This window comes from Fundulus heteroclitus, unplaced genomic scaffold, assembly GCF_011125445.2.
Source record: "Fundulus heteroclitus isolate FHET01 unplaced genomic scaffold, MU-UCD_Fhet_4.1 scaffold_155, whole genome shotgun sequence".
Lineage (NCBI taxonomy): Eukaryota > Metazoa > Chordata > Actinopteri > Cyprinodontiformes > Fundulidae > Fundulus > Fundulus heteroclitus.
The window spans coordinates 358,258-382,623 of record NW_023396567.1 but is presented as its reverse complement, the minus strand read 5'-3'; the positions used below and the strand labels follow the sequence as shown (position 1 = coordinate 382,623).

Sequence of the window (24,366 nt, the reverse complement as noted above, 5' to 3'; positions counted from 1 at the left end):
ATTTGGTCGAATCAGCTTTCAAATAAACAAACACATTAATACAAAAACAAGCTTTTTGTCTTCTATTATATATAACAATGAATCTGTTATCACAAGATCTTTTGTCGAAGTATGAGATAATTAACCTATAATGTCTATAAAAGAGTTGATTTAATTAGTATCATGCTGACAATACTTATGAAAGAATGTCTCATAAATGATCATTGTTTCAAACACACTTAAAAGGAAGTTGCGATTACAGTTATTTAATAGAGAACAATGAATAAAGAGCAAGATTTGATTGAATAATAACACTCACACAGTAACCTTGGTTACTCTGAAGTCACAGTGACACAATAATGTCTTTTCCAGGTTCAAAGCTCTGCAAACTGTGTCAATACCTGTAAGAAGACGACATATTTACCAAGGAAAAACGCCTAACAAATCCATTGCAATCTCTTGCATCACCATGAATTATACCTTCAGTTGTATTCATGAAGCTCTGACTACTTGAAACAGCGCGCGACACAAGCTGTTTTCTCTTTGATTCAAATCTGGATTGAGCAAGCAGAAGAAAAAAAAAAAACAGGACAAAATGGAATTACAAACATTGGGATTATTCATTTTGTGCACCTGTACCGCAGTTCAGAACTGTTCAGAGGTTGGGCTTTAATGGGAAAAGAAGATTCTTTCAAAATGTGTCAGACACTGGTTATTGATAATTTGTTGCTTCATTTGAAGTATTTTTTTTACAGCACAAATGTTCCAAGCATCTTTAGAAACAGCTAATCCTCTGTGCCTTTAGGCTGTCTCTGTTGTTTGTCTCTTCATGTGATCCCACACTGGGTTTGTGATGTTGAGATCAAGGCCATGCCATATGTTGCAGGACCTCTTGTTCTTACTGAGCCTAAATAAAGCCATGAATTTACTGTAAACATCTAAAGATCTTTTACAAAAAAAAAAAAAACATAAACTATGACTAATGCATTGCTAAACAACTGTGAGCGAAATTTGGAAAATAATTATTTAAAATAAATAAAATAAATAATTATTTATTATTTTTTTTCTCCTATTATTTGTCCATTTGGGTTTATAATGTAGACTGTATACATTCTCATGTTTTAGTAACTTGTTGTAGGTACCAAAGCACCAGAAAGTTAGAAACCAAATCAGACTTAGAAAAACAGACAAAAATATTAAAATGTTCTGCCAGGGTGTTTCATTTAAGTCACTTTTGTTGGTCCTAAGGTTGAATCTAGGAGGAAAAGATACGGGATTAAAAATAATCAACACTCAGCAGAACATTCCCTGTTGCTAAAGTATTGGAGTAGCCCTCTAGTTGGTTGAATTCCAGTCACTTCAGTTTCCACAGGTGTGCAGAATTCAGCACCCAAGCATTACTGCTTTGTTAAACATGTGTGAAGGAATGGGTCGCTCCTAAGATCTTCAGAGAATTTGAGTACGGCACAGCGAATGAAAGCAACGTCTGCAATATGTCTAGTAGTGACATTTTCCTGCTGCTAAATATTCCGCGGTCAACTGTTCTAACAATGGGGACGTGATTCAGTACAACACTTGACATGGGAGTGGCAGGCTGTATAAAATCACAAAGCAGGGTCACCAGATCCTTAGATACAGAGTTTGTTGCCAACTTTCTTCAGAGTCAATGACTCCAGAGCTTCACTATTACATCACTTGTGTATCAGATGCACAAGTCTACAGCATGTCCACTTTGAAGACTGAATTGAAAGCATGTATTGTATACGGCAGTGGAGAAATGTTTTCTGAGACCTTACATTATGCCTCTCTGTCCAGCAGTCTTAGAAATGAGTCTGAGGCAGGAGAATGGCAACTATATGACTGCCTTGTGTCAAGTGTAAATGGCGAAGACGGTATTTTTACGGAGTTCCAGTGAGATTAACCGTTAATACTTCAACATACCAGGACCATTGTGAGAACTGTTAGGGGTCGACCATTTCATGCTCCAACATGATTGCTCTCCAATGTACAAAGTAAGGTCCAGTGAGCTTTGTGTGAAAGAACTTGACTGAACAGAGTCCTGATTTCAAGCCAGTAGAAAACCATCGGAATGAATACGAGGAGAGACTGCAACCCAAGCCTTGTTGTCCAACATCATTGTTTGACTTTCTGGAAGAAAGGTCAGAAATTCCCATAAACTCTCCTAAACTAAGTGTAAACCATTGAAATGTGAATGTAAGCTTTAGTAGCAGCAAAGGGAGGTCCTCTTTTCATTATATACCCTTTAGTTTAACAATGGGAGGTCATTCAACTTCAAACAAAAACCCTGCGCCATTTTGTTGTATTTAGATTTGTCCATCAGCTTCTCCATCCCACAATGTTAATTATCTCTCCTAGATTATCTGTATAACATTAAAACTCAAATAAGGCATTATAGAAATGCGAGGTCAAACTCATTTAGCAACTTTTAGGAATGCCAATTCTTTCCATACTGACGAGTTAGTAGCAAAGAATGAGTGACAGACTAGTTTTTCCGGGCTGCATGGAGCACTTCCCCCACACACACCCGTTGTTGCACATTGTGTCATATCCTCAAAATTATGTGCATGTTGGTGTGGGAGAGCTTAAAGAGGAGTGGGTTATCTGAGGCAGATGCCAGATTGTTTAGCTCATTGGTAATCAGCCTTTCTACTTCTTGTGTCTTTACGCTCCTCGAGTCTCTGACTCTTACTATTGCAGTATCTCTTCCATAGAAGGTTCCACTTCCTTGTGGATGTTCTGCTTCTGGACTCCAGTGGTCTGCTTGCTCATTTTCAAGATGTGTTTGGAGAACTCTCCTGAGGACTCCCTCTGTGAATCTTCTCACTGCTCCTCTGTCTGTTTTCCTGTAACTACTTATCTGGATTTTCCATCGTTCACTAAATTGGCTTTCAACCATTCAACGTTCACTGCTCAAATCTAGAACCAGGACAAACACAATCACCAACAAATCCATTTACTAATCTCCTGCCAATCTCAGCTATGGTGCAGATACTCACCTCCTCCTCAAATGCCTCCGTCTCCTCTGCCATTAAAAAACCTTTTGTCTGCTTTATTAGAAAATCAGCCTTAATCAACTTGGATCCCAGGAATTGACCTCCTACCTCTCCTCCTAGTGCATCCCTGGACCACAGCCACAAACCCGGAAGAATCATTTCACTGTACACATTTACCGGTAAACCTATCGAGTTGCCTCTTGCTGTCCGTGACTTTTGCCTCCACTATAGTCACTATACACTACCTAAGAAACATGACACATAGCTGATCAGCTGGCCGAAAAAAAAAGCCTCCCTTCTGTGACTGAGAAGATAAATTTGGCTGTTAAATACTTTTGCCTCTTTCTGGTGTAGAAATTAAAGTCAGCCTTTAATTAAATGCAGTGTATTCTTTATGTTTCATTTTATGTGTTTATTGACTATATATTTCTAAATGAGTCAGTTGCCTCATTTTCGATCGCTTGAGAGGCAGCATTTAACAACAAACAAGCTTTGGGACTTTATTTGACTGCATCATATTGGCACGGATAATTTGTAAAACACTCCTCAAATGAGCGCTAGTGAACCTCACAGTCATCACACAAGCCTCTGTCGAGCCGTACTGCTTTATCAGCTACAAAAGCCACACAGAGAGAGCTGCTTCCACTTGTGAGCCCTTTTTTCTGGCTTTATGAGGTCCCTAGTCGTGGCAACAGGTTCAGAGTGATTGGTTATTACTGTTACTGTATATGCTGTTAGTAGTTCCTAGCCAGAGATGACCTTTATAGTCAGATAGTCTGAAATAAATCCCTTAAGCCTTTTAAGGAACCGAGTGTCGACTTTATTTTCAGCAAAAAGATAAAAACATCATTTGCACAGTTCTGCCTCTTTGAAATAAATAATAATACATAGCGGTTGCACATGTGCACACCCAGTTGTAACATGTCTTGTTTAAGCTGGGGAAAAAAAAAAACAATAATAAAATTGCCACAATATGATTATCATACAGTGTGTCCTTTCACCATCAATATTAAAACCATACATTTTTTAAAAAAAAATTGAATTTTCAAATGACAATATATGCTTGACTTTGCAAACTACAGAAGCAAAAGTAATTTACTTACAAACCGGACCTCTGTGAGGTCTGCCACTTTAAAAACAAATACTTTTTTTTTCTCCCTAGAGTCTAGGTGGCATGAATCTCTAGCACGACACGAACAAATCCATCACCAATGCTCTTCGATCAGATCCACCTGCCTATTAGAAAAGCCAAACCAACTAAACCCCAACTGTTCATAGCTGAGAAATTATACTGTTGGTAATAGAAAGGTAGAAGTAGAAACGGACTGAGACACACACTACGCTGCGACATCTGCAAAATGTACTTTCAGGAGAAGAGAATGTTTGTGTTTCTCTGCTACCCTGCTGATATATAAAACTGATGGATGTCATTCTTTTTATGATTCACACAACTTCCTTAACACATCGACTACTGTACTTGGTTATACTGTTATATGTAAGAATCTGTGTGTCATATAGTGTTAAAGATACTAGCCAGAGGTGTATTTCTTTTCAGAAATAACTGTACATATATAAAAATGCAGCTTATTAATGAAGTATGGATTACTTCAAATTAGGAAAAATACAAGGCAATGGCATAAAAAGAGCGAGATTTAAGGTGTGACCTTTTAAACTTTAGCTGTTTGAGCCGGATTTGGACTCTGATGATGCCCAAGCCATGATAGGTGCTGCTGTGGATGGTAAAGCTGAAGCGAACGTTGATGAGGACGTTGATTGAATTATGAACATAAACTTGTTCAAATGTATGCACAGTGTCTTGTATGCATCATGTCACTTGAACGTTTTAACATCTTGAATGAACTTTATCGGGATTTTATGTGATAGAATAACACACATTAGAGCATGTATGTTAAAAAGTAGACTTGGTTTTCAAAAATGAATTTAAATAACAACCTGAATGGTGTGGTGTAAATTTGCATTCAGCCTCCCTGGGTTAGTAGATTGTAGAACCACCTTTAGGTACAATTACAGCCCAGAAGTTATTTGGGAAATGTCTCTACTTGATCTTTACTACATCTTGAGACTCAGAGTTTTGCACATTTCTCTTCGCAAAATAACTCAAGTCCAGTGAGATGAAATAGAGAGTATATGTAAATAGTAAATTTCAAGTCTCTGGGCTGGTTCTAGATCTGGACTTTGACTGGACCATTCTAATCCATTATTCCATTATCCATTATTATCCATTATCACTCTGGTTAAAGGTTAAATCTGTTAAAGGAGCAATGAGTAATGATGGCACCTAGTGTTTAAAATCCGAACAACACAGCCTCTGCCGTTTCCTCGTTGCTCTGTTGCTGCTATGAAGCCCCACTGAATTTTTACATACACAGGATAAGTAAAATAAGGTTGCATTATGTTCTATTTCTGGTCCACTTCTCTTACTGGCTTCCATGTTTGCAGGCTGCTGCTCTTTTGCAAACATAAAATACAAAATGCTGCGCTCTGTTTTGGGAATCCTGGGAACTCCCATATGATTGGCTCAGGAACCAGGACGTAGACATAGACTACACACTTCACCGTACCTCTAATTTTGAAAGGAGAGCTAGCACCCCTGAGACCACTGGCAGTGGCAAAATAAAACACAATCCCTCCGTGTTTCGTAATCGGATAGCAGACCACTTTGAGAAGTCTTAGGGTTATTTGTAAAGACAAAGCCACATTCACCCCTCAAGATTATCCAGTCTCCCATCGAAACAGGGAGAGGGAGAGGGAGGGGGAGCTCCAGGAGATGTGAGAGAGGAAGTCGGAGCAGAGTACAGATTAAATCATCTGATTATGAAAGGCTGAAGAAACGTAAACAGAGAAGAAGAGCTGACAGGTTTGTGAACTGTGGTTACTGTATTTTATAATATTATCCATGGCCATGATGAACTTTGACTGGAGGATGAGAAAAGTAGAAGCATGTAAGATTAGCTCTCGTTTTTAGGTGTTGTTCAGAGTGTCGTAGAGTGCTGCTCTAGGTCACATGACCCATTCAGAGCTGGAGCCGCACCTCTCAAGTTACATTGGCGTGATTTTGAGAAGGGAAGCCCGCATGGAGCATTGATATGTGCCAAGTGCTGTGTATTGACCTGAAAATCGTTGGATATATCTCAAATTAAGGTAATACTTGTTTCAAAACTTAAACAGAGCTGCTTTAAGGGTTGCTCTCCTGGTGGAAGGTAAACCTTCCGCCCGGTCTCAAGTCTGTTACAGATTTTAACAGATGTTCTTCAAGGATTGTCCTGTGCTTAGAGCTCATCCAACTTCCCATCAGCTCTAATCGACTTTATTGTCTATTAAGCAAAAAGCAGTATTCAAAAACACTATCTGTAATTGTGACTTGAAAATATATAGATATTCAGAGGGTGTGAGTACTTTTGTCAAGGCTCTACATGTTTCTGAATTGTTCCATCTGACTGGTCACTGTCCATTTTTGGGACTTGAAATACCTTTTCATACTTGTTGGGCTTCAACATCAAATGACAGCGCAGTAACAGTGCTTTTTTTGGGATACATATTAATCCAATATATTATACAGAACATACAAAGTCCCTTCCCTTATACACCTTCACTCTTTATGGCTGCACAGCAATTAGAAACATGGTGATGGCATTGACTGGCAGGAACAAGCATGATAGAGCTAACAGGTAGGCTTTGGTTCATCATAAGTCAGTATACCTGACAATCATTGTGGGTGGTAGTGACAGGTAATGCAGCAGCTATACAGCTACCAGCAGGATACATTGTTTCAATTCCATTTTATAGTAACATACTGACCAGATTGTTCTTTTAACAATTTTGCATGAATGAATCACTGCACCTCCTCGTGGATGAAAATGTGTCCGTCTTTACAAATGAATTCCATGTTTTTTATACTTGCAATATTATTCAGAAATCCATGCAGTACTTTTGTGTACTGCAGATATAGGGTCCTGCTGCCGTACAGAATACAAGTAAGCCCGACTGAGGAATGAATTTGATTAGAAGGCATGCAAAGAAAAATGTGACCAGAGGAGACCAGGAGTACAATCTTGTCCCGATCTGTGAACACCCAATCCCTGAGTGCTACCAGGTCACTCTTCAGTGGTCATGTCGTTACTGAGTGAAAAAAACAGTGAGGTGTTTGAATATAATGTATTTATCCATGTTGTCCTTTCTCTCATTTCATTTTAAACTGTGGGGAAGCTTATTTATTTATTTCCAAATGGTGCCATTTTATTAAGAAAGATACCTTTTTTTATTTAAGAAGCTGAGTGTGTGGGTTTCACCCACTAACAACTTTATCCCTCAGTGAAAACCAAGGCTTAGCATTATTGCAGGAAATCTCAAAGCAGAGAGATGTAAAGATGATATTTTACAACGAGAATCTAACGTCGCCAATCTTAGGGGCCAGCTCTTTTGAAGTGGGAGTGGGGATCTTGATTAGAGAGCCGGGCGTTTGCATCTTCGAGAGGGCCCAAAGGTTGGCGGTTAGAAACTCAGTCTTTCACTCTGGGTTCCTGAGCAAGACCCTTGACTAGAGATTGCTCCCTGTACACCACTCACTAAGAAACGGGTTAAACACAGAGACAAATTTATCCTCTGTGGGACTGTAAAACGAAACATATTTATTTATTTATCCTCTAAGATCACCCTTACAAAAAGGGATTTATCAGAAACAACGTCCATAACTCAGGAGGGGAGAAGATGAAATAGCCTGGCCGCCATCTTGACCCATAACCCCATGGAGCACTTGTGGTATCAGCTTGGATGTGATGTTCATGCCAAAGCGACAAACAGCAGAAATATGACTTGGATTAAAAAATAGGACACCATCCTACAACCGCTGATGATCAGCGAGACGAGGTGGTGTTAGGCTGTTGTGGTTTTGTAGAGATCTCTGATGAACATCTAACCCCCGTGTTTTTTAAAGAAGGAAAAAATTTAAATTGTTTTCAAATCCTGTTTTTCCAAACTTCAATAAATAAACCCAACATACCACACAACACAGGAGTCAAAAGAATAAGCTGTTTGGGATTGGCAGACGGGATTTGGCAAGTTTTGGATACTGCCCACACACTCATCTCTGCTGGCAAATCCACAAACACATCTTCCTTACAAAGGTGGCATCATTTTAGGAGAAACATACAAGCTTTTGAACGGTATAAATGTATGTCAAAAAAGCAGTGTTACTACAAAGAAATAAACAACCAAACCAAAAGACCCTTACTTTTGGCACTAACTATATTTTTTCAGAGGTGTGACATGTTGGCTATTCAGGCTACTTCAAAGGAAATTAAGACTTCAGTGGGTAGGGGTCATTCTGCTCCTTTCACAATACCTTTGTAGTTCCATCATTTTGTACCCCATTTATCAGGTAGAAAAGGACCCATCTATCACTAAACATCAATTTATACCCAACCTTGGTGTAGTTTTTTTAAACTTGCAGATATCTTTTTGTCAAGGTGTTAAAATGGTCAACCAATGTGTTAAAATGACTAGGTGATGTGTTTGCTAGGGATTGGTACCTTCACATCTGAATCGGTACTAAACGGTACCTACTTTTTTTTTGTGTTTATGTAGTAATAAACACTGGTTTAATAATAAAATCTAAACATTTTCCAATTTAACACAATTATTTCTCAATATATGAACTTGTTTGGATCGAGAAATTAGCCTTATTAAATGATACATGAATTCTAAAACATCTAAAACAATTCCTCTGCACTCTTTCCTGACTAAAGGCAGGTTTAAAGACAAGGCAGCAGCTGTGTGTCAGTCTGGGAGCTTGGAGAAGCTTGTAGAAGTGTCTGGTTCTCCAAAGACAATAACTGCACAACCACTGATACTTTCACGGGTACCGATAACAGAAGAAAGTAGCTAGATTTTTCGCTAGTTGCTTTTTTGAAAAAAGGTCTTGGATGGGTCTGAAAAGTCACTAAATATAGTGAGAAATTTGTTAAATTGGCAGCAGTGACCAGGTGCTTCCTCAGATTAGAAGTATTACCGCCGCTGGTCTTGTTCTTTGCCTCACAAATATTTCAGCAAGCGTAATCTGCAGCGCATTTTGAAAAGTGGAGCCATACCTTTCAGCGCTTTCTATCAGCCATGCTTGCCTTGTTGACTGAACCAGCGCCTCCTGACATCATTGCGCTCTTGTGCGTGCAATGCTGTGTTCTTGTTCGGCATGAAACTCCCTCAGTTTCACAGTGTTTAGGTTCCGAAACATAGTACCGTTTGAGTTTGTGTGAATTGGTACCCGGTAGTACAGACGGGATTCGGTTGGTGCCTATAAAAGTACAGAATTCGGTACCCATCCCTAGTGTTTGCTCCCAATATAAATAATTTATGACAACTCATAGTAGGAAGTCTGTAAAAAAAAAACAACTTTAGCTAAGATCTATGATTGGTGCATCCCTATGCATACAGTATGTGCGCTTTTAGTGATGTGGTTTACAGCAGTAATTTACAACAAAATACCAAAGCAAAGAGGATAACTGAAAAACTTTGAATTATAGCTCACACACAATATCTAAAGTGAATTTGACTGAAATTTACAGAAAAAGTCTGGCTAGTAACTTTAAAAGGCATGACTGAGTCTGTGAGTAAAGTGACCGTGGGTGTAAAGGTTTATAAAATACAGCCCATTTTCAACCGTCTTCTGCAAATAAAAAAAGGAAAAGAACTGAACTGAACTAACAAACATAAATTGTTCTTATATTTCATCTGAGCAGTCCAGGGACTACTGATTAGCTGCCAGGGGGACAGCCTTTCATGAGAAACTTTTTGTTTTTTTAGCACAGAGATAGCAAAGGAATGCATCAAAGCAGGAGTGTTGTGCCTGTGCCCATCAGTGGAATGAAAGGACAGGTTTCTCCCTGTAAAAAAAAAAAAAAAAGAAGAAAAAAAAGAAAAGAGCTTCCACATGTAATGCATTCTGCAGTCAGCGGTTGGACTCAGGCCCAAAATATGAAACCTTTAATGTCTTTTGCACACAAGGCTTCCTCCTCAGTCAAGCCACTTTTGAAGTCAGTGTCAAAACTCACCATGGCACGCTTTTTAAAGCCCATACAGGGAGGTAAACAAACCAAAAAAAAAAACCTTTGAAGTCAAAGTGTTTTTCCTTCAATCACGTGTGTTGTCTTTGAATCTTTTCCTCGGCGGCACCAAGGCAGACAAAACCACTTGCTCTTACAATATATTACTCACAGGTTTTAAAGTTCCAGAACTGTTAAGGGAGACATTTGGGGGCTATGAGAACACACTGCTGCTGTCACTGTTGCCATACAGATCGGCCAGCTTTTTAAAGCGGGGCCCCCAGTTGCTGAGGTAGTCGTAGTTCTGGTCCGAGTCTGTACTTAGCGACTCCAGTGAGCTCAGCGACTCGGCTACAGAACCACTGCCCTCGAAGGCATACGTCTGCAGGGAGTCGTACGGGGGAGCCGTGGGGTCCACATCGGCGTCCTTCAGCCGCTCCCAGATGAACTCTCGAAACACCATGTTGCCAGACAGCGACCTGTAGGACGGTGGCGAAGCCGAGGTGTAGTGGTAGAAGGTGGGCGTGTCCGGCGTGACGTCTCGCCTCACTGAGGGGTCTCTGATGATGTTGAGGTTGCGCAGGGTGACCATGTCGAACGCCTCAGTGTCCTCCTCTCCCCCGCCCTCGTCGTCGTAGCGGACAATGTTCTCCCTGATGTCCCTCTCCTCCTCTAGAATCAAGGGCTGCTTTCTTCTCCGGCGCATTGTCACAATCAGCAGGACCATCACTGAAAAGGCGAGGTAAAGAGACATTTCTGTGTTAGTACTAGTAGATGGTGTGGATTATCTGTGTGCTGCTTAACTCAAATTATTATTATTATTATTATTTTTAAAAAGACTGAAAAGGTATTCAAATCAAATCCCTAAAGTTTTTACTCCATGACACTGCCCCGATCATCCTAACAAAACTTTAAACTTTAAAAAATGTTAGTTTGATTGTTCTTTCTCTTGGTTACCCAGAATCCCTTTACATTTTATGACAATAACAGACTCCCCCACCACCAGTTTAAGGTTGACTACAATATAAGAACAAAAGCAGTGTTTTATTTATCTGCTAAGATGTTATCCTTATTTTAATCATTAGATTTGGTATACTTCAAAGGTTCCCTTGATCCAAAAATACCAAATTTGTTCCAATGTGCCATATAGTGGCCTCCAAATGTATTAGCAATATGGTAACAATGTGTTAAAAAGTTGCTATAAAATGTAACCTTTTATTCCAATGGAAAAGTTCAATGGTCTTTTTCAATTACATTTTTAACTTAAATATATTTGTTCAGTAGGGAAACATAAATAATGTAATGCATGTCTATTTCTCTCAGCCTCTCTTGAAAATGGAAAAATGGCACATGCCCATCAAGCAAGGTTGCTTAAGGGAAGTAGCTATACAGGAGAACAACTACTTGTCAAAAACTACAGAGAAGTCACAAATTAAAAGTTCTGTATAACAACCATTATATTTGCATGCCAACTGGTTTCTCCGGGAGGCATGTTAGGAAAAATCCTTTTTTTGCTCTTACTTATACCTAAACATTTACAGTTTGGTAACCTTTTTTGTGCCTTCAACTGAAAAGGTGTAGTTTTGGCTAGATAAATCGAACATTATGTTTTTCATAAGCAATTAATAGAGGTGGTGTCTGAAACCGAGAATGAGTAAAGTAATAATCGTATGTCCTGTTAATCTTGTTAGAGTACATGAATTTGAAATACCTGGATATTTGAAAATAAAAATGTTCTATCCCAGTAAACTAAAAATGAGTTCACTGACTCCTTCAACAGGACAATGATTAAAAAATGTCCTATAGACCCGAAAACCAACCTTTATCCATATTCATGAGAACTAGTATAACAGAAGGCTAAGTGCTGTGCAACTGACAAAAAGGTTTTTGGACAAATGATGAATCATTTTCATATTTATCAGACAGCATATGTGCTGTCAAATGTAAAATCTAAACCTGCAAGTACTAAACTGAAAATTAAATTATCAATATGATTGGACCAGATGAAAAAAGATTAACAGTCCAAAAAGATGCTAGGAGTCATAGACAGTCCAAATATTAAGCTGAGAACAAAAAGCTAACCCTTTGATGTAATTTACTTTTGTGTTTTCCACCGCCCACACCCCGCTTCCAGACTTGTTCACAGCTCCACCATACCGAATGCACGGGCCTGCGAGACCCTATAGCCTCCTCCAACCTCAGCTCCCTCTTCCCATACATTATTGCTGAAAATAACTCCACGCCCAAGCAAACTGGCAAACGTCTAATGATCCTCTATCCATCAATGTCAAGGCGGTGCCAGTGAAATATCGTTCCACGGGTCCATATTTCTTTTCCTGCCCGGCATCGAGTTACTGCTGGCGGCAGAGAAAGAGGCCCAGGAACCAAATTCAAAGACCACTTCACACCCTCTAATAAAGGAGCAAACATAGGGGATGGGAGGGATGGAGGTGTCGCAGCGAAGGACTGGGGAGATGAATGGGCTGCCCTCTGTTAGCTGTTTGGCGACGACGAGCATCGGGGTACCCCTGCAGTTTGGAAAAGTCAATTAATCGATCCTGTTCAATCAAATAGGAATAATTATGAAAAAATATATATTTTTTTGTACTTACAGACTTTATTCTCCAAATTTTCTATCTTTCCTCTATTATGTCCTTTCTCCCGTCCTTCCTGCCTTGTGACCTACCATCCTTTGTTGTTGTGTCCTTCCTCCTATGTGTCCTTCCTTCAAATTTTCCTTTGTGATTTGGAAAACTAACTTCCCCCTGTTCTGGTTGCTTTTCTCTCCCTTCCTCCCTCCTGTCCTTCCCCCGCTCCTCTTTATTCCTGCCTTGTGCCTTAGCTTGCTCCATCCATTCTATGGATTACATTTTTTAAGCCTGTCTGTTCTACAAATGTATCCAAAAAAAATAGCAGAGCTATAGTGAACTACAGTATTTTATATTTTAAAATAAACATAAAGGACAGGGAACTCAAGACAGTAAAGTAAGGAAAAGTCAGGAATTTGTACATAAGAAATGTGTAGGAACCCTATGCAAATAAAAAAAGGGGACCACTGTTGTCCAAAAGCACTACTTAGATCCTGGACATCTGTTTGTGCAAACATTTCCAAAGGAGATTGTCTCCTTTCTTTTTTAGGGACCCAAGTCATTCTAAATGCTTTTCAATTCAGCAAGCCTCTACTAAAACGAATTACAAAGTGGCACATCCAGATAGCATATTCCAAGTGCTTTCCAGCAAAGCTTTTTAGGGTTTAATGTCTAGAAGGCAGCCACAATGCTTCACAAACTGGAAACAGGCCAACACCCAGTCACAGCTTTCTAGGTGGAGCGTGTTGATGGCTGAGGGTGCATATAGTTTGTGCTCTTGTGAGACATGGTTTGCATCCCGGACTGCTTAGCAAACGCGGCCACTATGCGACTGGTAGCCACTCCTCGCTTTGGAGAACATGTACCGAAGATGTAAACTAAGTGAACAACAGAAAAAAAAAAAAGGAGATCAATTCAGCGCTACACAGGCTTTTGCTGTAATTGAATTGTTTAAATGATCTACCCCACCGGATCAATAGTGAACAAGGTGAATTTTCTCTCCTGCCCTTTTCGTGCCAGCAGGCATCGCTTTCTCATTAGAGTATTTCTATATGTGTGATTCAGGTGAACATGTGACAGATTATTTACTCACTCCATCACCCACACGGTCTAAGTTTCTGCGTTGCAGTGCAAGTTTAATAAAGACGTATTAATCAACGACTTTGACACAGTCTGATATGTAAGAAGACCTCAGACAAGCTTCAGACACGCAGCTTGGTGTTTGCTATGCATTAATCAACTGCTGTCTCACGCCTTTCCTGCTGCAAAGATGCCACATGTCATCTTTCCAGATTTTTTTTTTTTTATGCATTTAATACCTTCGCAATTATCTGTACATAGTACCTCTGGATGCAACCTGACAACTAAACACAAGAAAAAGGAACATTTGTAACAAGCAGTGGCTAATGTTGGTTAGGGTATGTGTTACAAACTCAAAGCATTGCAAATTATGTATGTTTTTTGGGGAAAAAACCCCAGAAGTAAAGTAAACCCATGTCCAAACATGTGCAAATAATACACATGGTCCACATATTAATTTCAGGTAGTATGAGGGAAGTTGGAAGTGACAGCGGGCAAGCATTAGCATGGGGAGTGGGGATTAACCACTGTGAGAGCTGAAGGCTATCTCAACTCAACTGAGCAGACACTAACCTTTTGAATATAGCACCATTAAGGAATTATTATATTCAACGAAGAACATTTATTTAAAATTAACACATACGTTTTGAAAGGTTGAAGTAATCATGATAAAAAAGAAAGTTATACGAGTTTAGATTTATAGTTCTAACCAAAGTTCTTCGAAACCTTTATTACCACCCACCCCCCCAACAACAGATCCCATTGGCAGATGGAAAACTTGATTTCCAAAAGGATTAATTACACAGCTGGTGAAAAGAATACTGGTGAAAAATATTCTTAGATAAAACAAATATGTAGTACTATTTAAATAAACGAGAGAATTTTTTTTCATTAAACAAATAAATTACTCATTTCCACAACTACACCATGAAAATAGCGATGGATTACTTCTACTTTATATTATAAAAAATAAAACGTCTACACGGTTAACATCACCTTACCCTTGTAATTATGTATGTTTTGCTAGGGATAGAATCAAATCAAAACATTAATTTCTATAGTTCAGATGCCATGACATTAGTTTTTATGAAAAACATTCACAAGATTTAAAAAGTTAACCCCAAAAAATGGAAGGTGAAGCCCCTTTTAATTGCTGAAACTTTTATTTTTTGGGAAATGCTTCTGTTATTTAGTATGTTGGCATTTGTTTTCTACGTGCACCATTTTACTGAAATATGTTGTTTCATTCTGTATGGTGACAATTCTTTATAAGTTTTACTTTTCTGAGGGCTTTCTTTTTTGCCCTGTAATCTTACAGAGTCTGTTTCTCTATGGAAATTATTTCTTTTATCCTTATAATTACTTTACCATGTTTCCCAATATCCATTTACTACATGTAACCGTTTAAATTTTCTGCCAGGTTCTTTGTTAAGCCTTGTTCACATCAGTCAGACGGTGTTTTATTCACTGCCTTGTTTGTACTTAGTTTGGTTTACTTTAATTGGCACCTTTGGTTTACCTCTTCAATCTACTGCTTTGCCAATTGATTTTGACAAAAAAAAAGACATTGGTTCTATTATATACTTGCATCTGACCTGCTTTGAGATGTTTCCCTGTCTTCCTTCATTATGGAATAGAACGATTGTCATAATTTTTTTGCCCGTGGTATGACCAGTCCAAAGATACTTAGATGTAAATATACAAATGAAGCCTCTGACTCACCCGGTTCTAGCATACTGATAAGCTACAAGAGAAAAAAAAACAAAAAAAAAAACGCCTAAACATTTAGACTACAGAAACTAGAGGGAAAGTCTGATTGATCTAATCAAATGTGAAGGTTTCGATCCTCCAACCGCCTTACACCCACACACCGGGCTTTGTTTACTGTGAATTTAACCTGGGTAAAACAATCTTTCCGAAAGAGTGAATGCATGTGCAACAAGAGCGGCAGACTGAAAAGAGAGGATGGATAAAAAAAAAACAAAAAAACACGTGTCTGGTCACATAAAGAGGTGTCCTGGCAGATATCATTCTCCTTCAGGGATGTGACCGTCTGCTGCAGCCAATGTACAATATGATGAATCACAACAGACAGCGACCATCAGAACACAGCTATACAGGATTCCTTCTGTTCTTCAGCAATGCTTCTAGAAGCTTTCTGCATTACTGTGTGAATGCAAGATAACATTCACACTCTTGTGATCCTTTTGCAGTCCCTTGGTCACAAAAGGCGCAGTTCCACCAACCCTACTCGTTTTGGGCCGCTCAACTCGGCCCTTCCCTACTCAGTTTGTCTTCGCCCGTTCTGTGATTCGTCTGTCCTAGAAATGCCATTTGCGACTCTGAAACTTTAAAGAAATCTGCGAAAAACGGTAAATGATAAAAAATACATGTAACTGTATGTGCAAGATTGTCTTGGATATTTTTAAGGAGTAATCCACCAGGATAAATACCTGGATCACACGTCTAATAGTAAAATGAGGCACAGCCTCTCTACTGTCTGCTGGGGAGTTTCCAGGGGATCCCTGTAGCAGCCACTGATGCCAGACCAGACAGCTCCTTTAACACGTTAATAGTTTAAAAGATTTTTAATCGCAGTGAAAATATTTTTATAGGTTTGATTTCGCGCGGGGTTCCTAGCTGCCCATGGGGGCACGTTCCAGACCTTCGCCCAGTTCGAGCTTCCCTTCTTCGGCCACCACTGCCAAATAAAACCACTGCCTCGTACGGGGGTTTTCAGTCACGGAGTTAAAATTTAAAGCTTTGTATTACATCTTTTGCCTTAGCCATGGCGGAAGCAAGGAGAACGCATTACTGAAATGCTTTACAGAAAACTTAACAGCTTTCAGCGTGTATAACGGGAGAAAAAGCCTCAATAAATCCACGGATCTGATACAGCGTGTGTGGTACAAAAAGCTGAAGTGTCTTTTTCTTGATGTCCCTTCAGGCGTGGTTCATGGTTTGTAAATAATACACCAAAATTGGGTTACACCAAAATTATATTTTGGTGTAACCCACTCCGTTCATAGTGGTCCTTCATATGAGTGTTGTCCCCTCTTCAGAATAAACAATTAGCAAAATAACAGTTGCGGTCCAAGTGATATTGTCTACTGTTTTAACTGACAAGGATAGGTAAGACAGACAGACAGACAGATAGATATAGACCTCAATTATAAAATGTTGTCAGCTTTAAATTGAGTTTTTTCGCAGCTGCTTACCTTGAGAGCCTGCGGGAGAGTCCCGATTCCCATCAGAGATCTATTTTAAATAAACTCTTGTAACACTCTCTGTGTACGACTAAATACCCGGGCCCTTTTCTTAGTGGCATTACATTATAAAAAAAGCCAAGCAGTTTTTTCCAAGATGTACAAAGTGGATCATCATAGATTCACATCCAAGTAATTTTCTCAAGTAAGATGAAGCCTATAGTTGTGGTCTTCAGAACATGTGGCTCTTTACACCTTCAACTTTGGCTCTTAAAAACTTAGACCAAAAGTGGGAAAATTTGGTCAATGTTTCTAAATGTAAAGGTAATTTAAAATGGCTAGCTTTAGGATGCATTTAGTTATGGAATATATGCATAACATTTCCATCAAGAAAGAAACTATAATTTACTATAGGTACCCATTTATGAGGTATCTTCTTGTCAATAGGTTGCAAAGACTTGCTTTTTCATCATTTTGATGCCGTTTGTGCTAAAAATCAAATGTCCAGTTGAAGAAAATGTATTAAACCTAAACATAAAAATACTGTTGGTTAAACTGTTGATCTTCAATTTAAAAAATGTAAACAAATTTCCTATAGTGTACTATAAAAACAAGCTCTTGTTTCAAAGAGAGGTGTAAATTTTGTGGCTCTAAACAAAATTTGTTTAGCTGGACCGAGAGCAAAAATGGCTCTGCGGGTTGTAAAAGTTGCTGACCCCTGGTCTAGAATTATGTGAAAATATCATGCCGTCGTTCAACTGCTGTTTTCCGACGTGATGTCCTGAAAACAATGGGCTACAACTGGAGGCAACGTTTTGAGGAAAACTTGGTCTGGTCCGGAGAGACGGCATGCATCCAGTATTGGATTATGTCGATGAATCTGCTCAAGTTTATTAGTGTTTTTAGTTTTCCAAAATGCTGACAACCTAGGGTCCAGAAGAGGAAGCAAACGCCTTTCTGCAGCATCTGTACCGTAAGCCACCCATTACACCATGGAGTGTCCGGCCCATGGCTAAAAGGAAGAAAATAAATCTAAAAAGTAGCAAATTGTGAAAAGCTAATTAAAATAACACCCACTGAAAAGGAAAAAAAAAAAAACAATCAAATGTGGTTTGCTGAAAATCATAGCTGTCCCTTCATATATTATTTGAGTTAAATTACATGGTACGGAATTATATTTACAAGTGGATATTGAGCTTAGAAGGTTGTACTTTAGTATAGCAACTCTAGAGGAAATATATAGAATTTGAAACATTTTAACCAAGAAACTGATCAGTTTGTCTCTCTCACCCTTTAAGACTGCATATTAAACAGTTGTTAATGATTTATAAAGTGTTTACAGATCAAATTATAATATGTATACAAACCATTTAGAAGCCTCTATAAAGGGAGCCTTATTGTAAACTGGCATTTATCCCCCAACCTAAAAACATACTTGCAATAAAGTCTTAATTTTCTTAATGTTCAGTGCAAGCTCATGCCACTGAAAAGCAGTGATTTGTTTAAAGTCATTACCATTGGTCCTCATCTGTGGGTTTATCATCCTGTGTACTACAGGCTTCAGCGTCTATTTATTTACTCCCCCATAAACTTTTGTGTTTATATTTTCCTCTATGGATCTTTTTAGGACGCGCTGAGCCATTCCCTCCCGTTTCTCCCCAGTGAGGTCTTTTCAGCTTTGTCCATGTGTAACAAGAGTTAAATCTGCTGGTAATGGGCTTGTTCAAGCAAAGAAAAGGCCGACTTCCAACAAAACAGCTTAAACATAAAATATCTCTGACTACTTTAGGGATGTCTAAACACAGACAAACACACTAGCTTTCCACAGGGGAAAGCTAGAGCAGCGACGGCCGTATAAACAGATATGAAGATTTATGAAATGAGCCTGATAAGAAAGTCAGATGTCCAGATAGAAATAACTGCCTGGAGATTTGGAGTACTACGTAATATCCTAATTGGCTCCCAGGAGGGCCGAGGCATACCTGACCTGCACTGGGAGGAAAATGGCCCTGGATCTTAACGAGATAATGATCATCTCAGTAGTTTGGACGTAACTTCCAAAGTGGCTGGTTCATAAGAAATGGGTTTGAAATGACATTTTTCAAAAGTGCAGTTATGTTGAGGCATTTTCAGCGCTATTAATGCAAGAAGCACAAGCCTGGTAATTAAATCTAAAAATATCAAGCCATGATTGATGACCACTCAGCTCATGAGCATGTGGAGTTAATGTAAATGCAAACACAGCTCTGAGTGGTTTTTAGCCTGGCAGGTGAGAACAGCCTATTTTCTATCGTCTGTCCTGGCTGAAGTTCTCAAAACAACTCGTTCATACTAGGAAAAGCAGCCTTCTAAATGCAACATATGTTCTAGTTATTATCAATCAGGAAGCCAGATAACTAGAACCACTGTTACTAGTGGTCTCCTAATTGGAAAGTGAGAGACTGAAGAAGGGGGGAAAAAAAAAAAAAAGTTAAAAAACGTAATAGTGACAGCACCTGAGAGTGACAGCGGTGAGACACAGTCTAGCTCGATTGTTATCCACAACAACACAATCACACGCAATCACAGCCTCAATTGCAACCTACAGATTGAAAAGGCTCCTGATGGAAGACTATCAACGGAGATAAGAATGAAGGATCCGACAGAGCGGTCACGCATGGGCTGGTTAATACAAGACAAGGACAAAGTCCTACGAGAGAGAGAGAGAGAGAGAGAGAGAGAGAGAGAGAGAGAGAGAATATGCACAAAGAGATAGAAACGAGGAGAGAAGATGCTGATCCAATTGAGCATAATAGACAGATGGGGACAGAGTATTTTGCACAATTAAATTGACACGCAAAAGCATGGCAACTTAGAAATATATCAGCGTAAAGCCTTGAGCTTTAAAACTTGGCCAAGGAGTGTAGGGTAAAGTATGCCACGGTTTTAAAAAGGCTCTGCTACATCATCGTGAAAAAGGCTTCCACAAATATAGTGTCATATTCAAAATCAGCATCGTTTAACGTCCTATAACTAGGGCAAAATTTAAATTAATGGGCAGTAGAGTTCAAAATCACGTTTAGCATATGTGGAAGCAGATCATCCATGCGATACTGCGCAAAAGTACCATTAAAGGTACATAGCTAGGTTATTAGACTTATTTTTAATTTATACGTCAGTAGCTCACTCTGGTTGTATACAAAGTTTTTAAGAGAGATTATCACATCCTGCTCGTAGTAAAATAGTTGTTATTTTACTGTTTTATGCTTTGCTTTTGCTCAGTTTGTTAGTAAATAAAGCCTTTCCTGTTTATTTTTAATAGGAAGTACAACACTGCACTTGCGCAACAGGGGATAAAACAAGGAAGCGGCTGACGGTCATTAGTATCTCCCAGCAAAACAATGCAGACTGGTCTACAGATGTATTTAGCTTCCTGAGTCCATACTTTGTAGAACCACATTTTGCTCCAATAACAGATGCAATTATTTTGGAGTCTGTTGCTATGAACTTTACACATCTAGAGACGGGAAACTTGTTCCATTCGTCTTTGCAAAGTAGTTCAATTTCACGGAAGGTAAAGCAAAATTCAAGTTTTGCCAAAGATTTTCCTTTGGATTTAGGTCTGGAGTTTGATTGGGCCATTCTAACACATGGCTATACTTTAATTGACATCATGCCATTATAGTGACTGATTTGCAGCATCTGACAGGATTTCTTCCAGGACTGTCCTGTGCTTTTCTCCATTCATCTTCCCATTAACTCAGACCCACTTTCCAGACATATTAAGAAAAATTATTCTGTATAATAATTGTTTACCTTGGAACTGTACCTGAAAGCAACAGGTGTTTATTCAACATTTTTGTTTAAATAGTGGCTTCATCATAGTAAAAAAAAGGTGTCCCTGTTATTTTCAGTAAAGCAACACCACACACGCTTGATCGACAGCAGATGTTCTGAGGCACCTTGCCCAAAAAAAAAAAGAAAAAAGAAAAGACTTTTCAAACCTGTTCTATTGAGGAACATAAAAACACTTTAAAAAAAATAATCTAGCCCTGGCTGGAGTCAAGTATTATTTCTGTCTCGGCTCACTTCGCATAAAGCCAGTGTGTTAAAGGCACTGATTGATGCGAGTTAATTAACGAGATGTACCACGGTGCTGCTGTTGTGTGTTCCTCTAAACCCCTCTAGTGCGCACATCTGGCGCTTCGGCCAGCTTTGGTTTTAACTCTATTACAATGATTAAAATTTAATTAATAGTTACATTTCTAACTTCATAAAAAGTGTTTTCTTTTACTCTGCTTATGTACATTTATGCTTCTGACACAATAAAAAGCTAAACTCTAATAAATATCACGTTTGAATTGCAGTTAAAATACAATTCACTGCAGGCTAGCTACTAAGGCGGATAATGATAATCATCTGGCTAAAAACAACATTTTAGTCTATTATTGTTTTTTTTCTAAAAGGCAAAGCAGAAATAAAAGGCACATATTGCACAGTAAGCAAAAATGAATGGTAAAACTTTTTCACAGATTTTCTAGATTATCTTGCAAATATTGTATTTGACTTGAAATTTGTTTTGAATTTATTCTCAATACTTCTTTAAATTAAGACCACATTTTTAGATTAAAGTGTTAAAGTGTCTTTTAGTCTCTTTATGTGCATCTGTGCCCATAGATGTTCAGATTTATACTAAAGACAATTAGATCTGTCAATTCCAAATTTTTTTTTGCTTTTATTTAAAATTTTAAAACAGTAAAACTTTTATGCACAAGGTTATCACGGTCAGTATATCAAAGCAGCCCCCCACTTCCCAAATTCTCAGTTTCTCCCAAAATTGGGCTTTGAAGTCAATGTGACCACTTGCTACAAAAAAAAAATAAAAAATCCCTCCTAAAAAGAAAAGAGCCTCCAAAAACAATAACCGTACAGAACTGATCTTTGATCCTGGGTTTTCTTGGTGTTGTAAACAGCAGTGTCAATTCAGAGCTGCATGACCAAGGTCACGTGTTTTTACAGGATAAGGGAATGTAAGGGAAGATTTTTCCTTCCTGGTTTTGACCACCAGTGCAAGAACATCAGATATCACGGCTCTTCGACTGCATGAAGACAGGTCAGGACTAGCCGCACACAGTAAGGTGCACTTTGCTCCCACGTACGGGACTGTATCCCTGCTTTACCTCCACATACATCTGAACTACTCCCTGAACTGCTTGGGTTTGTATTTTTAAATAATTCCCACAGCAGCTGAACAGACAAACAGAGCTGAGTTTGTAAAGGTGGAAGTTCAGGCAGACTATGAGGGAGCACGGCAGCGCTAATGTAGAGTGTATAAACTGTCAATGCACTGCCCACATCCTAGATTAGCTAAGGGACTGAATTTTAATGGAGGCGAAGGGGTGAGAGAAGAGGAATAGTTTGTGTTTTCTTTTTGCTAAAAGGAAATCAGTTTTGCAGTTTTTTTTTTTTTCAAATATTCTAATATATAATTTTTTTCTCAAAACTTCTCATCTTTCTCTGTTAGTGGGAAGACTTCAAAAGATATTATTGAAAAAAAACAAACGATCAAAATATTATGCATCAAGCGCTGCTTTCACTCGGAGAACTGGATTTAACAGTTGTGTTGGTAAACAGATTTGAAGAGAAAAAAAAAAGAAAAGTAAATATAAAAAAATGTAGTTTCAGTCTTCCTTGCTGACTTAATCAGATGTGATAGCGAGACCTAGAAGCAAATGCAACATCTGGAATTGAACATTGTGTGCAGACTGGAGGTAGGAACAATGGCAAGAGTAAGAGTATGGCTTTGTGCAAATTGTACAGCAAGGATTTTTCTATTCCCCACAACACTTCCAGCCACCAATATCACCACAGTGCACAACATGTTGATTCACAGACACTAGAGCTAACATTGGCTACAACTGATCACAATACACCAGATAAAGAGGTTCACTGATGTTCAATTATTTTTTAATTGCCTTACACCACAATACAAACCAGACGAAGGTAATTTCGCCTTGTACCTTTGATGTTTTGGTTGTATTGTGAATAACTTTTTCCAGCTAAAAACGTTGGTCGTTCTTTTCCAGGTACATTTGCACCAATTAGTATCTGCCGTTGGAATATTTTTAAAACGGCCTTGACGACCATAAAACTTATTGCACATTGGTGTCCAAAGAAGAATTTCAGACGTTGTGATCTTTGTCTAAATCCTCTCTGACAATAGTTCAACTTCTCTTTGTGTTTCTTTTGATGCCAAAGGTTTCCATGAACATTACACTCTTCGACATCAACAGGAGCACATTGTCCAAGATTTTGTGGTGGAGAGTGTTTAGAGGATTCATCAGTTACAGCCAGACATCCAGTTTCTGAAACCGCAAAGCAGCTAGAGAGCATGCAGCTATTATCACCATGTTAGGCTCTCTTCCCCCGTCGTCTTGTTGTTGTCAGACAAGTCGTACTGAAGTGATTTCTTGCCTCTATAGGTCTGGCAATAATCGCACCAAATCAAACTGAACTCGGCTTTCATAAAGTGGGGTTGATCGTAATTAAAGATCTTCTTTAGACTTGGAGTTCCAGCGGGATCGTCTTATCTATTGGTCGGTTCCTCTTGCTGCACATGCTCACTTCTAGTGTTTATGTATCCAGTGAGCTTCATTTTCAGCCATTCATTGTAGCTCCACTGCTCTCGCTGCATACTTTGAAAATGGCTGAGATTCGCAAGAAGTAAACTGTCTTACAAGTTTATGAGAAGAAGAGGAAGGCCTCAGAAGAAAGACATAGACAAGATCAGAGCGGATTTGGGGAGATGCTTTCACACGATGCCCCTGAGGAGCGGAAGCACAGGTAAGGGTGGTCTTGTGCATCTGCAGGTGTTTAAAAAGTGACTTGGGCGTTTCTTACCTACATTTCCAGAAAAAAAAGTCCACTATATCTTTAATTATTCCAAAACTAGGAATACTATAATAACATTACTTCTTTGCACATAGGGCTAGCTTTTTACTTTACTAAACTTATAAGTTGAAAACCTTTTCTTGGCATTTGCTTGATTTTTCTGATTCAAAGGCCCATCAGGGGACATGTAAATTAACAAAGACTATAAATGTTAAAGTGTTCAGTCTTTGTTGATACGTAACACTTTTCCCTGTGCAAATAAACAATAAAAGAAAGACAGAAACAAAAAGAAGATGTGGTAGAAAAAAAGAGAAAAAAAACTGTTAGAGAGGCAACTACTTTTTTTCGCAGCACTGTAGCATAATATGGGTTGCACCGCAAAAACACGTTAATAAAACACTCAAAAATAATTTCTTACGGATCTAGAAATGACAAACCTTTTAGCTCTTTGTCACCACCAGTAAATAAACTTATTGCACATCACTGCACCTCATTTTATGTTGTCGTTTTTTTCTAAATAAATGCTTTAACATTCCAGGAACCATTTTTATTGCACTTTGGTGCTTGAACT

General features: G+C 38.7%; 1 protein-coding gene across 1 annotated transcript in view; it reads right to left on the bottom strand.

Annotated features, from left to right (window-relative positions):
* Positions 1 to 3,790: 3,790 nt before the first annotated feature.
* The window catches only part of LOC105915574 (cadherin-7), a 149,490-nt gene continuing 128,914 nt past the window's right edge, over positions 3,791 to 24,366 (bottom strand). Inside the window, exon 11 of the mRNA XM_036129314.1 lies at positions 3,791 to 10,780. Within this exon, the coding sequence (XP_035985207.1) occupies positions 10,266 to 10,780 (515 nt within the window). The 3' untranslated portion in view covers positions 3,791 to 10,265. The remainder of the gene's footprint in view (positions 10,781 to 24,366) is intronic.